General features: G+C 52.4%; 6 protein-coding genes and 1 non-coding gene across 7 annotated transcripts; 4 read left to right on the forward strand and 3 right to left on the reverse strand.

The window, feature by feature from the left end:
• Window positions 1-200: 200 nt before the first annotated feature.
• On the reverse strand, window positions 201-2,615 carry QC764_401360 (uncharacterized protein; the record flags this gene model as incomplete). Its single annotated transcript, XM_062946414.1, has 1 exon — window positions 201-2,615. The coding sequence occupies one exon, from the start codon at window positions 2,613-2,615 to the stop codon at window positions 201-203; it is 2,415 nt and encodes an 804-aa protein (XP_062800007.1).
• A 1,046-nt stretch (window positions 2,616-3,661) lies between these two features.
• QC764_401365 (uncharacterized protein) lies at window positions 3,662-4,777 on the reverse strand (the record flags this gene model as incomplete). The annotated part of the gene is made up of 1 exon (XM_062946415.1): window positions 3,662-4,777. The coding sequence occupies one exon, from the start codon at window positions 4,775-4,777 to the stop codon at window positions 3,662-3,664; it is 1,116 nt and encodes a 371-aa protein (XP_062800008.1).
• A 229-nt stretch (window positions 4,778-5,006) lies between these two features.
• Window positions 5,007-6,955, reverse strand: NIT2 (Carbon-nitrogen hydrolase). Its single transcript, XM_062946416.1, has 3 exons — window positions 5,826-6,955; window positions 5,426-5,772; window positions 5,007-5,373 (listed from the first exon to the last, which is right to left on the reverse strand). Exons 1-3 carry the CDS (start codon window positions 6,309-6,311, stop codon window positions 5,352-5,354), a joined length of 855 nt encoding a protein of 284 aa, XP_062800009.1. The 5' UTR covers window positions 6,312-6,955; the 3' UTR covers window positions 5,007-5,351.
• On the forward strand, window positions 5,140-9,341 carry STE2 (pheromone alpha factor receptor). Its single transcript, XM_062946417.1, has 2 exons — window positions 5,140-8,409; window positions 8,469-9,341. Exons 1-2 carry the CDS (start codon window positions 7,605-7,607, stop codon window positions 9,050-9,052), a joined length of 1,389 nt encoding a protein of 462 aa, XP_062800010.1. The 5' UTR covers window positions 5,140-7,604; the 3' UTR covers window positions 9,053-9,341.
• Window positions 9,342-9,578: 237 nt separating this feature from the next.
• Window positions 9,579-9,690, forward strand: QC764_0061470. Its single transcript has one exon. It is a non-coding gene; the product is annotated as a tRNA-Leu (tRNA).
• A 572-nt stretch (window positions 9,691-10,262) lies between these two features.
• On the forward strand, window positions 10,263-12,453 carry QC764_401390 (uncharacterized protein). The gene is made up of 2 exons (XM_062946418.1): window positions 10,263-11,116; window positions 11,191-12,453. Exons 1-2 carry the CDS (start codon window positions 11,018-11,020, stop codon window positions 12,202-12,204), a joined length of 1,113 nt encoding a protein of 370 aa, XP_062800011.1. The 5' UTR covers window positions 10,263-11,017; the 3' UTR covers window positions 12,205-12,453.
• A 4,979-nt stretch (window positions 12,454-17,432) lies between these two features.
• On the forward strand, window positions 17,433-18,270 carry QC764_401395 (uncharacterized protein; the record flags this gene model as incomplete). Its single annotated transcript, XM_062946419.1, has 3 exons — window positions 17,433-17,569; window positions 17,651-17,744; window positions 17,812-18,270. 3 exons carry the CDS (start codon window positions 17,433-17,435, stop codon window positions 18,268-18,270), a joined length of 690 nt encoding a protein of 229 aa, XP_062800012.1.
• Window positions 18,271-18,526: the final 256 nt, after the last annotated feature.

Consider the following 18,526-nt stretch of genomic DNA (forward strand, 5'->3'; position numbering starts at 1 on the left):
AAAAAAGAACAGGCAGTTGATAAGAAGAGAAGCGTTCATCTATCATTTATCTAATGCTACTTGGTACTTTCCAGCACAAGGCCGACTATCGGTTGTTTCGTTTGTCCTGTCTTTCGTCTTAAACATGTCTTAACAATGATCCAAGATGTCTCTAATCCCCCCCAAGAGTTCTCTTCTCTCCTCAAACAAAAAATAAAAAGCTACAGTTTGGGCCAACCCATGGTTCTCTCTCCCTGTCCTTGCCCCAAAATAACCCTCTTACCACCATCTTCTCCAGCCTCTCCACCACCACCCCTAGTCTCCTCCTCCTCCCACCTCCTCCAATCAACAACCCTCGACGGCCTAGGATGCTGCAACCTACAATTCGGCGTAGCAACAACAACATCCCAATCCTCTTCTCTATTCCCTCCTCCTCCTCCCCCAACCGCACTCCCCTCCCGACTACTCCTCTCCTGCATCATCTTTCTCGGACTGATCAAATTCCCCCCTCCCGCCTGATGTCTAGCAGCACTCGAACTAGCTCTCCGTTCCCTCAACCGCCTCCCGATCCCCAACGCCGCCGCCGCCGCCCTCTTCCCCCAGCTCAAACTGGAACGTCTGTTCCCCCCTCCCTGTTTCACCGCGTGCACCAGATCTGGACTCAAGACCGGGCCCACACCGCCAGCTTTATTCCTCCACGCTTCACCCCCCTTTTTGCCCAAGGAGGAGGGGTATAAACTCTGCTGAAGATGCTTCTTTGTAACAGCTACAGGACGCTGTACCTTTGCTGTTTCATGGCCGGGCGTGACATTGCCAGGAGAGTAATGGCTAGCCGTGGGACTAACGCTAATGATCGAGGTGGTAGTAGCTTGGTGAATAACAACACCACCCTTCACAACAGGCGGTGAATCGCGGTGGTGGTGAAAGCAATTGCCATCACCTGTGACTGGGATTATATCCCTCGTCTTGGATAAAGAGGCCTTGTCCAAGAATGGATCAGAAACCACCATGGTGGGGGCAGTCGTGCTCGTCTCCCAGCTGTGTTTCGTCTCGAGGGTGCCGTAGCTCTTCCTGTCGGGGAGGATGCGGCCATCTCTTGCGCTGGTGGGGTGGAAAAGCGTCGGCTTGGTGGTGGCAGTCTTGTTGACGAGTTCGGCGGAAGAGGGCGGTTCGTAGCTAGGTTGTGGTGCTGGCTTGGAAGAGATGGGCTCTTGTTGTTTCCCCGCCGGCGCAGGATTCGTCCGCGGAACCCTCCACATGGTCCCCTTGACAAAAAAGCTCGAGTCACGCCTAGGAGTGAGAGACAGCCCGTCTGGCTTTGCAGTGGTGGTGGTATTCGCGCGCAAGACTCTGCTGCCCAGAGGCTTGCCGGCGGTGCTCTGCTGGACAACCCCGACGCTGTGTCTTGTTGTGATGGTCACCTTCGTCGTACCCTCAGCGGTCTTCATCCCAGCCGCCACCGGCTTGCTCTCCCTCCGTCCCGTCAACGACAATGCTCTCAGCGCCCTTGCTCCTCGTCTCAACTCAGACACCGAAGGCCGTCTCACCGAATTGCGAGACTTCACCAGCTTGTTCGACGATGACCCTCTGCTCTTCTGAGACCCCGAGGTTGAGCTCACCGTTCTCGGACGACTAAGGTGTTCAAACATGCCGATCCTATCCTTGACAGGAGACTCCTTGGTAGCAGTACCTTCCCCAGCACCATCTTGGGACAAGTTTCCATACCCTCTCGACGACTTGCGAAGTGCCTCCTCCACTTTTGCCGGAAAAGGGGTGGTAGACCGTCGGGAGAAGGAGGAAGAAGAAGCAGTAGTGCTGCTCGAGTCGCGGTGTGTCCTGACAGCAACCGTGGTGGAGACCATGATGGGAAGACTGGGTCCGGATTTGACAGGAGCGGTCTCCCGTCTGGTTCTCCAGTGTTGTAAAAAAGGCGACGGTGGTGGTCCTGGTAGTATCCTCCGTCCGACACCACTGTCACTGAGGCGGGCCATCGCCTTTTCCTTTGACTGCTTGGTGGGACTTTCGTTGGGAGGAGGCTTGACGGTGGAGATTTTGACAGAGAGTGTTCGTGCTTGGAGCAGCGGCCTCGATGGGGTGCTTCCCAATTTGCCCCCGTGTTCAAAGGCTTCGGCGAGGGCTCGAGTGCGTCTTCTGTTGATGGGCTCGCTGGCTGGCGCTTCCGTGTGGTCACTGTTGCGTGCCCTCGGCGGTGTTTCGGAGCTCGGGTGCTTGCGGTTGTTTGCCTGACCTGGCTCGGCTTGGTAGGTTCGTTCTGAAATCGCTTTCTTGTTTGGACTGGCAGACTCGCTCTTGGGATGCTTTGACACGGACGACTTGCCTGACGATCTAGCCAACACAGCTTGCTCAAATGCCATGCGCAAATCCGCCACGCTGTGTCTGTTTCTCTTGACGGTATTTTCCACCTCTCGTCCTACCTCGATGGATGACTGGCTCTGTTGCTTGCCTCTGACTGTCGAGACACTGCCGCCTGCCTTGGGATCCATCTCGCTCGTCCTCGACGCTCTGAGGCTTGCAACAGCTTTGGGGTGCTCGACAAAGACCGGCTTGGAAGAACTCACTGCTGCACGAGTGATGATGGGCAAGGTAAAAGGGTCACCACCTCCTTGTTCAAACATCTTTCGTCTCTCGGCAACAAGCTTGGGGTCCCAACCCCTCCTCTCTTCGGGCACAACACCACTGTCTCGCTTCTGTCCATCATTCTGCTGCTTTAGCTGGAACTGCGTGGAAGGTACCTAATCTTCCGTGTTTCCCGACTTTTGCTGATGGCGGATTATGAAGCGACTGGCTTCCAGCCGGGAAACCTTCTTGATCGGCGAGCTCGACTGTGGGTACATTGGCAGGCCGTCAGGATCGTGAAGCTTGGGTCCAGCAGCTGGCGTCGGTGTTCTTGGAGATATTGCTTCCCTTTCTGGTCCCTCTGCTTGGGAAAATGGGATGGCGATACGGGGGGGTTTGGTGAAAGGCGAGCCCTCGGTAAAGATGGGTCGAGGCTCGGTTCGTGGTCGTGCTCGGTTTTGCTTCTGGGTGTTCAGGGCAGTCGCTGCCGCTGGTTTCAACGGCGACGGGCCGTGGCGAGTCTCTTGTGCATTGACTTTGCTTACTGCGTCGGCAATCTCAAACTTGGACACCAGGCTGGCCAGGCCGGGCGCTGTGCTTCGAGCCGGGGGTGTTAGTTCCAGGAAGGCCATGCCCTCCATCCCGCGGTGCACATTCGGGCGGCGGGTTGCAAGGGTGGGTGTCTCGTGGGCGTGGGCGCTCTTCGCGGGCGAGGTAAAGGAGCTTTGAGTGCTGATGCTACTGTCGCCATAACTTTTGCGTGGGAGTCGGAGGGGCTCTGGTTTGAGTTTGGAATCGGAGTAGTCTCGCTTGGTGCTTCTTGTTGGGAGGCCTGTATCGTTGAGCGTCAGTGTCGGGATTTGGGTGGCCATTTCGGTTTCAGTCGCAGTTCTTGTGGCAAAGGGTCCAATGTAGGAGTAACGAAGATGCGGGCAGAGATGGATGACTGAGGCTGGTTTTGCTTCTGTGATGGAGTTAATCCGAGCGCCCAGGTGGTTGAGGATGGAAGGACCAGTTTCCAGGATCACGTTCGGGTCCCAGCAGCTGGGCATCACTCCTTCCATCTAATATCAGGTAACGTCACTTCTATCTTTCCTGGTCCCACTCAGAAAGACACCATTGGTAACCTCTTCGCGGCAAAATACGTCCAGTAAAACACAGCATTGTCCCGCGATGGCGTTCCCACCAAATCCTCAGCCAGCGCAGCCATCACCCAGTCAGTGTAAAAGGCAAACAGAACGCTCAACATGAACACAGCAACTCCTGTCGCTGCCAGACAACCGACTCCCACAATCCCCACGCATCCTCCACTTCCACTCATCATCAGCCACGACAGGACAATCACCACCAGGACCATCAGGAGCACAACACCCCCAAACACCCCAGTAATGATACTCAACTGCTGGTTCCCCATGATATGCTTTGACACGATATTCATGATGCCCACAAACCCGACGACGACCCCAAGCACATACAACGGGACCCAATACCACACCCGATGATACCTCCCCTTCAGCCCTGGCAAATGATACCCATGCCATTCGTCGTCATCACCATCGTCCTCCCGCTGAGTCAATCTAACCCTACTCCCCGTTCCCATCGGCGCTTTGAGAGGGTAGTAATGCCCCAAATGCACATCCGCCGCCGAAGTCCTCGGTCCAGGACGGTCATCCGTTGGTGTCCTCTGATACGTCGATTCGGGATAATCATAGCCGTACCCACCATGCCCATACGCAACGTACCCTTGCTCCTCCTCCACAACCTTTGGTTGCTTTTCTTTCTTGGGCTCATCATGTGTCTCCCATGCCGCCTGGATGGTCATGCCCGTTAATGTGACCGACAACACCAGCTTCCATAATGCGACCAAGATAAACGGCCATGTGCATCGACATCTCGCCATGGTCAGTGATGTCAAGACAAGTGTAATGACAAACCCAACGGCAGCAACAGAGAGGTTGAACCGTCGATGTTTGAGCCGTTTCCAGACGAGAATTGGGTTTCTGCCGCGGGAGAGCATATACGCAGTGAAGTAGGTGAGAATGTGGCTGGCCATTCCGATGGCGCCGTAGGGGAGCGCGTAGCATTGGATTTGCTCCTGGACGGTGCCGCCGTCCTCGTAGGGGTCTTTGGAGAGCCATTCGCTCAGGCTGAACGCTTGACATGGGCGAATGAGGAGGGCTGTAGAGAAGAGGAAAAGATTTCGTATTGGTACTCTTGACATTTTTTTTTTGGTATTTTCTAGAATGAAGCATGATGGCACGACGCATCCAAAGTTGGGGATGGTGTTGTTTTAAACAACACAGCTCCCGTCCAGCTGGAGATGGCTGCCTCTTGGTATTGGTATTGGGATAGCCTGTCTGCATGATGGCGCCAGGGGCTCAAGAGAGCCTCACGACGTGGTACCAGAGGTTTCCCTTGAAGGTGGGTGATGTTCAAAATGCGGCCAGAATTGCCAGGCATTTTGCCCAATTTGACTTGAGCTGCATGCCTCATTATGCAGACCGACTTTGCAGTTCTCATACACCTACGATCTCACCCATTCGCACAGAATCAAGGCCGTCTTCAAAGATCTCGCAAGGCTCTGTGCACCCAGCGCATGCATAGCCGAAGCCACAGAAGTCGTGGTGTGTTTCATTGGCGCCAATGGTAGTCAACCCGCGCTAAACACCCAGAGCAAATGCGGCACAGCCCCCTGCGATGGAGCAAGCGTTGATGGTTTGGAGGGCCAAGCCTCTATTGAAGTTTTACTGACTTAGCAACTCTTCATTTGTGCTTCTCATTCACCGACGTTGATATCAAATCTCTGGATAAACATCTCTGCACATCGTCAGCGACTTCCACCGTGACACAAAGCAAGGAAAATACTCACATCCTCCGATTCAACGGCATTTCCCTCCTCACCTTGGCCAGCAGCTCCCTATCAATCACAGCAGTAGCAATCTCTGGCTCTGGATTGTCTTCTCCTTCACGCCCCTTGATCTCGGCCACGATCTTGCCCCATGGATCAACAATCATGCTGTGCCCGTAACTAACCCTCTTCTCATTATGTCTCCCGACCTGCGCAGCAGCAACGGCATAAGACTGTGTCTCTATCGCCCTCGCCCGTAAAAGCACTTCCCAATGTGCCTTTCCTGTTGGGACTGTAAAAGCAGAAGGATAGGTGATGATCTCTGCGCCCCTTCGTCGCAACGCCAAACTCATCTCTGGAAAGCGCATCTTGCACGTTGTCAGCAAATGATCACTCTCCGGCATATGACGAGAAGACAAACATCAAAACAAATCGCGCTCCCCACCCTCCCCACCCCCTCTACGTCCCATACCTCCCCGACCTTCTCCCCCGCCTCAACCACTGCACTCTCCTTCAACACCGGCCCTCCGCTCTCCCCCAGGTCAACATCAAACAAGTGCACCTTCTGATAGGTATGAACAATGTGGCCGTTCTCATCTATCCAGATCACCGTGTTGCGGATCTTGGTCTTGGGGTCTGTCCAACTTGGCTCGTGGATGCCAACGTGGATGGCCAGTTTGTGTTTTTTGGCTTCGGCGCGGAGGCCGGTGACGAACTCGGATTTGTTGGTGGGCTGGCAGAGGGAGAGGGACTCGGTGGGGGAGGAGGCAATGTAATCGGAGGCTTCGGGGAGGAAGAGGGCTTTGCAGTTGAGGGAGGCGGCGCGGGCGATGAGGGTGCGGCATTGGGTGAGGTTGTGGGGGAGGGAGGAGGTGGATGTCAGTTGGCCGATGGCTATGAGGGACATTTTTTAGAAGACTTCCAGGTGTGAAATGAGGACGGCACGAAGGAAGAAGGTAAAGAAAACCAATCCCGTGGGCTGAGTACAGGCCGAATATGAATAGTGAGATGAGGCTCTCAGTCAGTAGCTGTTTGTGTCGATGTTGAGAGTGACAGAGAGCAAGCATCGGGCACTGTGGGGGAGCTCGCCCCGTTATCGGACTTGTGGGGCCGGCCCGGATAGCGACCTCTTCGGCTCCGGAGATGGCGTCATTTTGTTGAACACCAAACATGGTGAAAGTAATGGGGGAGATTACTCTGTCGCATCAGTTTTGCGGTGCAGACACTGGCCATTATCTCCCCCAGTTGGGATAGCTTTGGGTCGGGGCCTGGCATCACACTGCGAAGGGCGACGACATGAGCCCCCTCAGCCACCTCAGCACCACTGCTTCAACATTACCCCTTTATCATTGCCTGGACAGTCGCGTGCAAATATGAAAGAAGTTTTTTCAATCGGCTTTGACTGATGAGCTGGAGGAAGAGCTGACAAAGCGTGTCGCCATTCATCTCACCACCGGCAATCCATGGCACCAAATGAAGTCACATCACCCGGACCAGTAGCAAAAGGCAGGACCGGTTACGAGACTTCCAGTTTTATCATCTTCATCAAACCTCTGAAGCGACTTGTCAGTCTTCACCTGGTCCTAAATTGAATCGTGGTGAAGCACAATGTGGGTCTGGGTCAACAACAATACTAAGACGACAATCCTAAGAGCACACCCCAAACACACCATTGCGGCCACCACTGCGCCCAAATCAATGGCCTGTTTTTCACCACCAGACTTTCATTGTCCTAAACTCTGGTAGCATTATCCCGCCCGATCCGCGCCCTCTTAGAAGCCATGATGGGCTCCAAATTATGACCAAGCAGCAACCTCGTGGCCAGGCTTGCTCCTGCTCCATTTCCACCAGATCCATTGCGATTGTTTACTACTAAGCAACAATCCTATGGAAAAGGAGAAGTATTGACATACAGCCTACCCACCATCCATTATTTACTTTGCCATTCACCGTCACCAGTTCCTCGGTCCTCAAATACTTCTCCAGCATGGGTTTCAAGCAGCTCTTTCTTTTCCACTAAACACCACAGCCAACGTGGACTTCAGTCAAATCGACAACTCTCTTAATCTTTTTTTTGTCTAGAGCTGTGCCGCCTCGACATCAACGATCGCTTCACGGTATCCAGCCAAGCCCACGCAAGTGCGCCTTAGCAACATCAACAGCCCCCAAGATCAGGGAGATCAAGGACACTCTCTTCAAGATGTCCACCCCAACCTCCACCACCCTCGCCCCGGGGCCTCCACCAACAAACTTCAACCCCTCAACCCAAACCTTCATCCTCCTCGCCCCGGCCCCCCCATCAGGCGAACTCGCGCCCGTCCCCCTCACCCCAAAGGAAGTCTCCGAAATCTACGCCGACGCCTCCTCCCTGTCGATCCTCTACGGCTCCCAAATCGGGGCCTGCATCTCTATCCTCGCCGTCGTCCTCCTCATGACCCCCCTCCCACGATTCAAGCGCTGGCCGACAATTATCTCCATCCTTGCCCTCGCGCTCAACACGACGAGAATGGTCCTCCTCAGTTTGTTTTACCCGTCCTCCTGGGCGTCGCTGACGGCGCTTTTTCTCGGGGATTACTCGGCCGTCTCGCAGAACGATATCAATATCTCTGTTGCTGCCACGTTGTTGTCTGTCCCGGTCACGATGCTGATCTATGCCGCGCTGTTTGTGCAGGCGTGGAGTATGTTGAGTTTGTGGAGGGATGTGTGGAAGTGGCTTGCCATTGGGGTGAGTATCGGGGTTGGGTTGGTCACTGTTGGGTTCAACTTTGCGGGTGCGGTTATTCAGGCTAGGGGGGTGTTGGGGATGACGGTGCCAAGGGACGGGGTGTGGGTGAGGCAGGTGTATTTGGGGATGATGACGGGGGGGATTTGCTGGTTTTGCTTCTTGTTTAATGTTAGGTTGGTGATGCATATGTGGGAGACTAGGAGTGTGCTGCCGGGGTGGAAGGGCTTGAAGGCGATGGATGTGTTGGTTATTTGTAACGGGGTGTTGATGTTTGTGCCCGGTAAGTCTTTTGTGGTTGTTTGTCTATGGGTGGGTGGACGGGACTGACAAAAGAAATAGTGGTCTTCGCAGCATTGGAGTTCGCCTCCTTCACCAATTTTGAATCGGCCTCTTTGACGCAGACGTCTGTTATTGTTGTTCTTCCCCTTGGGGTGTTGGTCGCGCAACGGCTTGCTGCGGCACCGTCACGATACGCCTCGCCGACTTGCGCAACCACCGGCATGACCGGCAGCTCAAGCATGGGCTCCAACCCCCGATCGAGAAACCAAACCTCCAGCATGGCCACCCAGCGTCCACTCCTCAGTCACGACCGTCGTGGCAGCGCAGCCTCCTACAACGCCCACGGCTTCCAAGGCAAGAACCACGTTACTGTTTCTGCTGACCAACAACAATGCCCCCGCCGTCACAGCAGAAAGGACCACCCTGACGATTTGATCACGGAGGTGGAGAAGCCGAGCAGTCAGCACCACAGCCCTTTTTCGCCTTTGTCACCTACGTTTGGAGAGAAGGGAGGCGCTGGTTTGAGGATGCCAGATGCCGCTGGGCAGGAAAGTAACAACGGGGGTGTGATGGTTGAGAGGGAGATTAGGGTGGAGAGGGACGGCTTGAGCGCGGCGGAGGTGAGAAACTCAGATGGCTCGTAGAGCGGGACCAGTCTGATGTCGCTGAGGTCGTTGAGGAGTCCCAGGAGTCCGAGGTGGATAGTTTGAGACGGATGGGAGACAAAATGAGCGGGGTTGTTTATTCGTTTCATTCCTGGTGGTAGTTTTGGTAATTATCTTTTTGTTTCTTCAGAACCATCTTTTTCTTTTCTTCGCGGTGTGATGTCGGTCGGTATTGTGATACTGTGCTTGTTGAACATGGATGTACTTATACCCTAGTTTGCAATTTTTGATGGGGAATATGCGATTTCAGTGGTGCCACCTGACTTAATCATGACATGGTGATTGGTGTTGTGAGGTGTGATGTCTGGAAGCATCATGAAGTGAAGGCATTTCTAGCCCCAAATCATTAAACGACTTTGAGTTCAAATGACTGTACCAAAAAATATGCAGCCCTTAATGACAAAAGTCTATCTTCATTTGATATGAAGTATCTTGCACCTGCACCTCTGCGTCCCATCGCATCTCAATCATGACGCATAGCTTGCGCCCAGATCACCATCGAACCGGTTGTTTGGCCGAGCGGTCTAAGGCGGTAGACTCAAGATAACATCTTCCACTCAGAAATGAATGGTATTCTACTCTCGAAAGAGGCGTGAGTTCGAATCTCACAGCAATCATCACTTTTTGCACCACCTCCACTAACGGTGGAGGCTTTCTCGCTGGGTGACCCCTGTGGGATTCGGTAGATAATGGTGTTGGGAAACAAGCCAGATCTATGCAAATGGGAGCATGAGGTTACAAGACAGCTTGGTTTGTTACTTGGATCTCCACGAAGGTGTAAGAGCTGTTTGCCTGGGATTGACAGAGAACAGTGGCGAGAGAAGTGCTCATCCTTGAGTAGAAGATTTAGGGGCCTCAAGGAAAACCTTTCCAGATACTTGGATGCTTGAACAGATGTCTTAAAGTCGTTCAGAGAGAGAAGAGATACTAGTTGGTGGATGATGAAAAGTCTCTTCAAGATGCTCGAAAGCATTGCGACTCAAATGAGAAGCGGTAAAATGGGGCAGACCAACACTATAGGAAAATTAAAGATGACGCGCGCCTTTGCTATTCTCTCTTCCTTCTCCCTCTTTGGAAAATCTATGGTGGCTCTCCAGGGTGTCACGTGCGGTCAACGTGATTCTTACCTTATCAGTTGATGGCGGGCAGGATGCGCTAATGGCAAGCTGCATGAACGGACATGTCAAACTGCGATTTCTCACAGAGACGTGCGATCAACAACGTCGTCGTGCAGGTCTAGTTTTCGTTTTGCACCATGCAGATGTGCCACTAGATGCATCCCCAATTGGCTCGGATGGAATCGGCCCCCGCGTTCATGGTCTCGGCGGCGACTACACATCCCCATTTCTCGGGCACCTCACTGCCAGATCTTCCAGAGGCCGAGTACGTAACCGAGTCCGGCGGCGGTGACGGTCTCTCGTCCGATCCCTGCGTCAACCCTAACCCATATCAGGACCCAACAAGCAAAAAGGAAAAAAGACACTTCTTGAAAATGCCAGGCACGAGTGGCACGTCGAGATGCCAAGGCAGGGTTCAAGACATGTCTGTCAGTCAAACGTGGATCAGCCCACAAGTGACTTGTCAGAGACAGACCGGCGATTTCGGAGCTCGTGATTGGCTGTGGCTGTCTTTGTGTGCCCCAGAATGAAAGGACCCGGGGAAGCAGCAGAAGCAACGTGGGTTGCCCCCATGCCCGCCGCCAGCCAGCGCGACTGGCACACAAACAGGGCTCCAGGTCTCCGGCAGTGATTGCTCCTTATAAGGCGTGCCAGTTCCCAACCCGCATCACGCCTCTCACTAGACAAACACACACACACACACACACACCCAAACGCTGTCGTTTTTGGTCGAGGAGGGACTGTATTCTGACGCCCGCACTGTTTCTAGACAGTTGCCCGTTACGTCAGGAACATTCGTCTCAAGGAAGAGCCAAGGAGAGGAAGAATGGCGACCATGAACCCGACGGCTGTTTGGGGTACTGATCCCGAGAGGGGCCAGGCCCCGATGATGGGGGTGCACGGGCTCTCAACCAGATGCCCAACTGTGAGTCCTTCATCCTGGTGGTGTCCCATCCATGGAATGCGGGGAGAGCATTTGGCTGACAAGAAATCCGACAGACGGCGCCCAACGTCAACTTGTACTTTTCCACTCTTGCCACGGTGGGAGCCGGCACTGATGAATGGGGTCTCGCACCAGCTGCATGCCAGATTCCCAGTTTTTCGGGCCCGCATCCGCACACAGCACCCTTTGGTTTCCATTATGTCCCTGACGATCCTGGAGGCTGCTTCACCACAACACCACCGCTCCCCGCCTTCCAATCGCCTGGTATCACCAGCCACCCCTCTTGTCCCACCACCACCTCGTCCTCCACCACCGGAGAGTTTGGAAACAACTCGTCCGGAAATGGCTATTTTGCCCATCACAACCCTGTCGCCCCTGTCACGTGGACGGCAGAAACCGACAAAGTCACCACCAGCATAAGCGAGCGCGAGCGCAGCCTCTTCTCTTTCCAGCACCAGCTGCAGCCAGGTGACACCACCATTCGCACCACCGACGCCTCGTCTTTCTCGTCGGCTTCAACCCACAGCCCGTTGCACTCACCGACTTTTACCGCGAGTCCCGGAGTAAGAAATGTCTCATGGTCCGCTTCATCGTGTGCTTCGTCGCCACCACCACCCTGTGAAAAGAGCGGTGATGATTATTTTGCCTCTACCGCCACCATCGTCCCCATGGATGCCGGCAATGTCTCCTCGATTACCACCCAGCAAATCCCTCTCAAACCCAGCAGCCGCGTGATTGCAGCTTCCCCGCTGACAGCGCCGAGCCAGACGCAGACGTTGGAGGAATACGAAAGCAGTCGACGGTTGTGGCACAACCAGATTGGCAAGAAGTACCGGACTAAGCTGAACGAGCAGTTTGAGAACCTGCAGCTTGTTTTGCGGCTGTATGATGAGGATGGGGAGGACACCGACACCGAGGGTCCGAACATCAATGTCAAGGGGCGGTCTATCAACAAGGCTAAATTGTTGGACATGGCGAGGCAGAAGTTGGAGGAGTTGATGAATGAGAGGAAGGCTTGGAGGCAGGAGAAGAGGGCGTTGATGGAGAACTTGAGGATGAGTGAGGAGTAATGGACGTGAGGTGGGTAGACTGGACGCTCATTTTGGATAAAACTATGAATGAAGTTTTGGGTAATTCGGTGGGAGAGGGGGACGTCGCTCTTTTGTGAAGCCAGAGGAAGGAAAGGAGAGACAGCAACTTACAGATAGATGGATGCTCGGTTTGGTGTGTGTGTTTTTTCTAAGGCTGAGCTACCGATGTAAAGACCTGATAGTTTGTAGATCAGACTGCAGGAATACGATGAGCTCTCTTTTTAAGCTTTTCGTTTGGGTTTTTGTTGGTTCTGAGGTGGTGTCAACTTTGGCTAAGACAGCACGGGGATTAGTGAAAGAATGAAGAGATGAGGTAAGAAAAGAGTCACAAGAAAGGAGTCACAAGAAAAGAAGAAACAGCTACTTTGGGGAGGAAGGAGATAATCTGGGGAGGAAAGAGATATGCTAGAGGTGATAATGACTCAATATTTAATCTTGATCTCATTGTCGATGGTTCTTGGGGTGTTGTAATTCCAGCGATGCCTCTTGTGCTCTTTTAGATACATGTCTTATACATGATAGTTTATAAATTCCCCATCAGTGACTCAAGGACTGTAAGTCGCTCTTACTAGTAAGCAGGCTTGCCCAAGACGGCCAAATCTTCAAATTGTGTCGCCATAGAGCGAAAGTCTCAATGCTTCCGCAACCTGGAAGGCTTTCAATCTCGAAAAGAACTCAGTATCTTCAACCACTATCATACAGAGGTTGAATCAGGTCAATCATTTCGCGAAACAACCTAGTGGATTGTGAATGCACGTGCAAGACGTTGAGCATCTCAGCAAAACTGCCCGTAGGTAACTTCTGGGTACGACCTCCACCTATCTGCAAGTGCCTGTACAGCGGATCGCTCGACATATCCTTTTTGGTTCTCACATTATGCCATTTCGGTGCCTAAAGTGCGACCTGAAAGAATTCGGTGCCGACTTGGTGAACATCCATTGACTTGTGTTTAGGTTACCTACCGACACACTTCTAAGTTGTAAGCATGGTGATTGTGAGACCAGGCAGGCCAACCGCCGTTTCACATGTGACGAGATAGGGGGTAGGTTTTTTTGGCTCCAAAAGACATATTTGCGTTGAAACCTGACTGTGCTTAGAGTGGATAGAAGCAGAAGTCCTGCGGGCAACCATATGGCGATGTGAGGCTGTGTTTTAAATCCGAAATAGAGGCGAGACCTCGAGGTGCGAACCTGTGGGGATACGGGGGTAACACAGCTGTCACACTTACCTTTATATCTCCATGTGCTACGATGAAACAAACATAGTTCCGAGGTTGCTACGTATATACCTTGGAACAGGCACCTAGGCAAGGCTTGACTACCGACTCCCGTCGGTCCCGACTTCATGTGAGGTTTCTCAAGGCTGGCAATAAGCGGCTGTCGAAATGGAAGCAGCTAGTTAGTGGAAGAGGAGAGCACATGTCGGTTTGGTGGTTCATAAGCCATTCTCCCTTAAGACAAGACTGCAGGGCCTGCCACAATAGTTAGGTAGAAGCACAAGGGTCGATACGGTGTACAACAGTAACGGATGCGTTTAATGTGTCATCGCGCCTGGTAAACTGAAAAGGCCTTGTGGCGAGGGGACGAAAGATATCGGTTCGTCAAAGGACGTACAGGTTAAACAGTGTAACAGGCTAACGAACCGGAGTACAGCAATGAGCTATGACACAGGGATCGTTGCTGAAATTGAAGGTCAACTGAGCCCTGAAGGCTGTCGTTTGGAGTTCCATACTAACCATAACCTTCTTTTAATATAAATTTAGAGTTCACAAGGTAATCCGATAGCTTGCGGAACCTTGCTCGAACCACCACCAAGAGAGCGAAAATAACGTGAGAATCCTCACATAGAACCAGCCTAATCCATAACAGCACAAGAAACTATCCGTAGAAGCCCTAAAGCCTCGTCACCCTTGGCAAAATAGCTAGGTAAGTATATATGCATTTGGGGTGTTTTGCGCTACGGATAATATTACGTTACTCCTGGAAAATATCAAATCAGTTGCGGGAGCACAGCAAACTTCAATGGACACGGCAAGTAGTACTTAATACCGCTCAGAAGCCACGAGGGGTAAGTGTGACGAACCCCTATTCAGAACCTCTAAAAGGGATACTGGTTGAAGGCACTTCTGAACAATCCTGGTTCAGTGCAGCTAAACAGTGCACAACAAGATGTCTCAATGTAAACACAAGATACCGTGAATACAAGCGTGAATTGCACACTGCGGAACTGTCCATCCACACCAGCCAGTTCCTCCGTATATATAGACTTTGGGACGCTGAAGTGCTTATCCTGCATGGCCCCGATCACTCCTAGCATATTGCATCCTGCAGCGTGCTCGTCGTGCTATGCCTTCGATCACCCCGAGCATCTTGCATCCTGCAGAGTGCTCGTGGGTCTTGGCGCCATAGCACTTCTGGCCAGCCCTAATTGGTGGATCACAATCTTATTCTTCAGCATGACACCACGCGCTGGTGTTCATCGAGCCAGCACCATATTTTCGTGGAGTTCAACAGTGAGACAGACCGGAATCCGCTCTGGAATCACTCACGCATGGTTAAATTTTGCGATGAGCAATGGCGCTTCATCGCGCCGGTGTTCGAAACGGCAACCTCCACTCAGTACTCCTACCATCTTAAAGGGAGGTTTTATTTGCCCTTCGTCAAAAGTGACAGTCAAGCCACGCAAACCGGTTCCTTCGGCAAAGTCATCAAATATCAGATTCATGAGAACCATCTCATCGACCTCCGTGATCCAAACGAGTCTGGGGTTATGTCGCAGTGAAAGAACTTCAGGAACTTCAAGCTTACTGGACAAGATCGTCACAGCCTAGTTCAAGGCTGGGAGACCGAGACCCGTGTGCTCAAGAATATGCGATTCATCACGGCATTCAGTCGAGGAGATGCAGAATCAGAAGATCATCATTTGATGTTTGAGTGGGCTGATGGGGCCAATCTTTGAACTCTTTGGAAGAAGTCCACACACCGGTTGACACCATATCTTCTTAAGTCAGCAGTCAGGCAGCTATGGGGCCTTGCAGATGCTCCAGACAAGGCACAAAGACCCGTCTCTAAGCCTGATACAACGTTTCGCCATGGAGATTTGAAACCGGAGCATATATTGTGGCTCCAAAGTGACGACCACATTGGGACATTGAAGATGCCGAACTGGGGACTTGCCACAGAGCATGCCATTTTCACAAAGTTGAGGAGCAACAAGACGGCAACCCAATGGGGAACGAGAACGTATGAACCTCCCGAGGAGGAGACTGGACACTGCACTGCCGTCCACTCCAAGGAAGGGTCCCAGCTAATGCCCGGTGGGAACCAAACAGGGAACAAAAAGCCCCGCGTGTAGGATATTTAGTCAACGGGATGCATCATAATAGAATTCATCATCTGGCTGATTTATGGTGAAAATGAACGCGAAAGGTTTCATGGAGAACTCAGAAGAAATTCCAATGTACACTATTTTATGATGTGACAACCCAGAACTCCAAGAAGGTCGCTAAAGTTCACGAGAAAGTGTTGAAATGGATGAAACAAATATCGCGGGACCCGAGATGTAGACCTGGTAAGACAGCACTGCCAGACCTGCTTGAACTTATTCAACAGCGCCTGTTGGGGTGCAGATCCCGCACCTTACGCACCTGGCCTCGCCACGCCCATCGTCGAATCCATCCATACCGCCATTTGTCAGCTCGACGGTCTCGGATGCTTCTCTCATGCTGGAATTAGGCCCAGGCCTTACTAGCCGGATGATCTCAGGCCTACCTGAAGGGAGTGCGCCTGAAATTGTAGTCCACAAACCAGTTTTGTCTTCAGGGGGAGCATCACCCCATCCAGGCGATGCAACACAGCGTCAGGCCGAACGGAACGGATTGCTAGGGGTCAGAGCGCGGTCCCAGGAGCTACCCAAAAGCATATTGCGCATTCAGCACGAGAAGATGCATATTGGGCTACGGACATTCAGGAGCGCAAACAACCCACAGTCGAGAGTTCAATTGCGACCAGTAACTACTATAAGCCGGCTACCGCCATAGAGCCAGTCGCCGCCATAGAGCCAGTCAATCTCCCGATCAGACAATCAGTGTCGGGTACTCGAGGAACAGCGACAAGTACACTTATTGTATCACGAACTAAAAGAGTCGATTGTAGGAGTAATCTACTAGGCACAGACTAGGTCATCTCGATCGACAAATGGTTTGTAAGTAAGCTATCCAACAAGGCGAAAGTCCGAAGCACTAGATTTACTAGCTCGTACCAAAGCAACCAACAACTTATGTCAAAACTACCAAGAATTCCGCCAGGCACTGTGAAATCCTGGCTTTTCCAGGACCTACAGTCTCGCTCAGGTTACAATGACGTCCAACGAGAATATTTGCAATCTGTGCGCATTATTCTGGAGCCTAGATTTCTCCCGTCGCTATCTCAAAGACCGTCCAATGCCCTCTACATTGCTTATCAAACGTGACGGAAGCAGGCTGAAGATCAACGCATCCACCGACTTGATTCTCAACATTTTCCGAAGCCCTGATCTCAACACCCGCGCAAGCCACGAGGTCCAAATCGGATACACCAGCGAGCTCCCCGTCTCCCACAGCACTCTTCACTTTGATCACATGAACCATTGGCTTGAAACTTGCGACAGCCACCACCCAGGTTGCAAGGGAGACAGTAGCTCACTCACTCTGACCCAAACCCAAAGCCTCCCCACACGCCTCATCGACGTCGGATCTGTCAACCACCCTGCGGTCAGACTCATCGCAAATACCAAGTTGTCATCAGCTCGGTAGCTTACCTTATCCCATCAATAGGACCCTCCTCCTCACTTCTGCACTACCGTTCAAACCCTTCCAAGCCGTCGCTTGGGTATTCCTTTTCCCTCCGGCCTCCCCGCCACCTTCCGAGACGCCATCACCGCTACTCGCCAGTTGGGAATTCAGTACCTTTGGATCGACTCCCTCTGTATCATTCAAGGCCCAGGTGGTGACTTTCGGAGTGAAGCACAGAAGATGGAGCAGGTATACAGTGGTGCCTACTGCGTTCTGGCATTCAGCAGCGAAAAAGGTGGGTACGGGACCAGCTTTCTCAAACGGACAGCGCCGGCAAGCAATCACGTCGTCTTGAGCAAACCCGGCGATGAAGAAGGAAAACAAGGGGTGTTTTTCAATTCGCGAGGCCATGGATGATTTCAATGGTGATGTTCTCATGGGACCGCTGAGTCAACGCGGATGGGTGCTCCAGGAGCATGCGCTGGCGAGGAGGGCGATATTCTTTACTGAGAAGCAGACTTATTGGGAGTGTGGTGAGGGTGTCATGTGTCAGTGTATGACGATGATGAAAAAGTGAGTCCACTATCCAAGCAACCCCTGAACCCCTATTTCGGACCCACTTCCCCCCTGTTTGCTATCAAGACTCTTTCACAGCCAACTCGCGATGTTTCTTGGTAACCCCAATTTTCCCAACCTAATCTCCAAAGACTCACAGGGAGAGAAAATACAGCGGTATCAAAAGCTGCATGTATTTTACTCGCACTTGTCACTAACCAACAGCTTTGACCGTCTTCTCGCTATCGATGGCCTACAAGACCGCATCTTATCCGCGCTCAAGGCAATGGGTGGCTTTGGTGTGTTTGATGAGGGACCTGAGAAGAAGGGACTGCTCAGGAGGAGCTTACTATGGATTCACAGCAGGGACACGGAGAAGATGGTCAGGATCAAGTTTGGTGTCGAGCAAGCCATTAGCTTTGTGCCTTCCTGGTCGTGCATGGCTTTATGAAGGAGGGATAGAGTACATCAGTCTGCCGTTTGGGGAGATCCAGTGGTATGAGCTGACGAGTCTCTGGTTTGGCGACGCGCAGAGCCTATCTCCGGCTAGCGATGGGAGGGGGCCTTACAGTCAAGGGTCGTTACTTGCTAAAGCTAGGGACTATGACGTTTCAAGTGCGGGGGGTGGGGAAAGGAGGATTGAAATGGATAGTCCTGGGGGTTCGGAGCAGAAGGAGACGAAGTGTGGTTTTAGGGTCAACGAGGTCCGTGATGCTTGAGGAGGGGGTGTACTATGTTATTTTTGTTCGCGCAGCTCGGGGGGAACGGTGGCGGAGAAGATGTAAGAGCAAGTTGGTGCTGGTTCTGTGTCTGGGGAATGTATCATCGGCAGGCCTACGCGAGTGATGATCCAGTAGACTAGTGTAGTTCCATTTTCCTAACTTCATAGACTTATAGACCGAGTTTGCTTTTAAAACACAGCCATAGATATCCTCGGCTGTTCCAGATGTTTACCGTCGTATTAGCTGAAGGTCT

Source organism: Podospora pseudoanserina, chromosome 4 (assembly GCF_035222485.1).
Source record: "Podospora pseudoanserina strain CBS 124.78 chromosome 4, whole genome shotgun sequence".
NCBI classification, from domain to species: Eukaryota; Fungi; Ascomycota; class Sordariomycetes; order Sordariales; family Podosporaceae; genus Podospora; species Podospora pseudoanserina.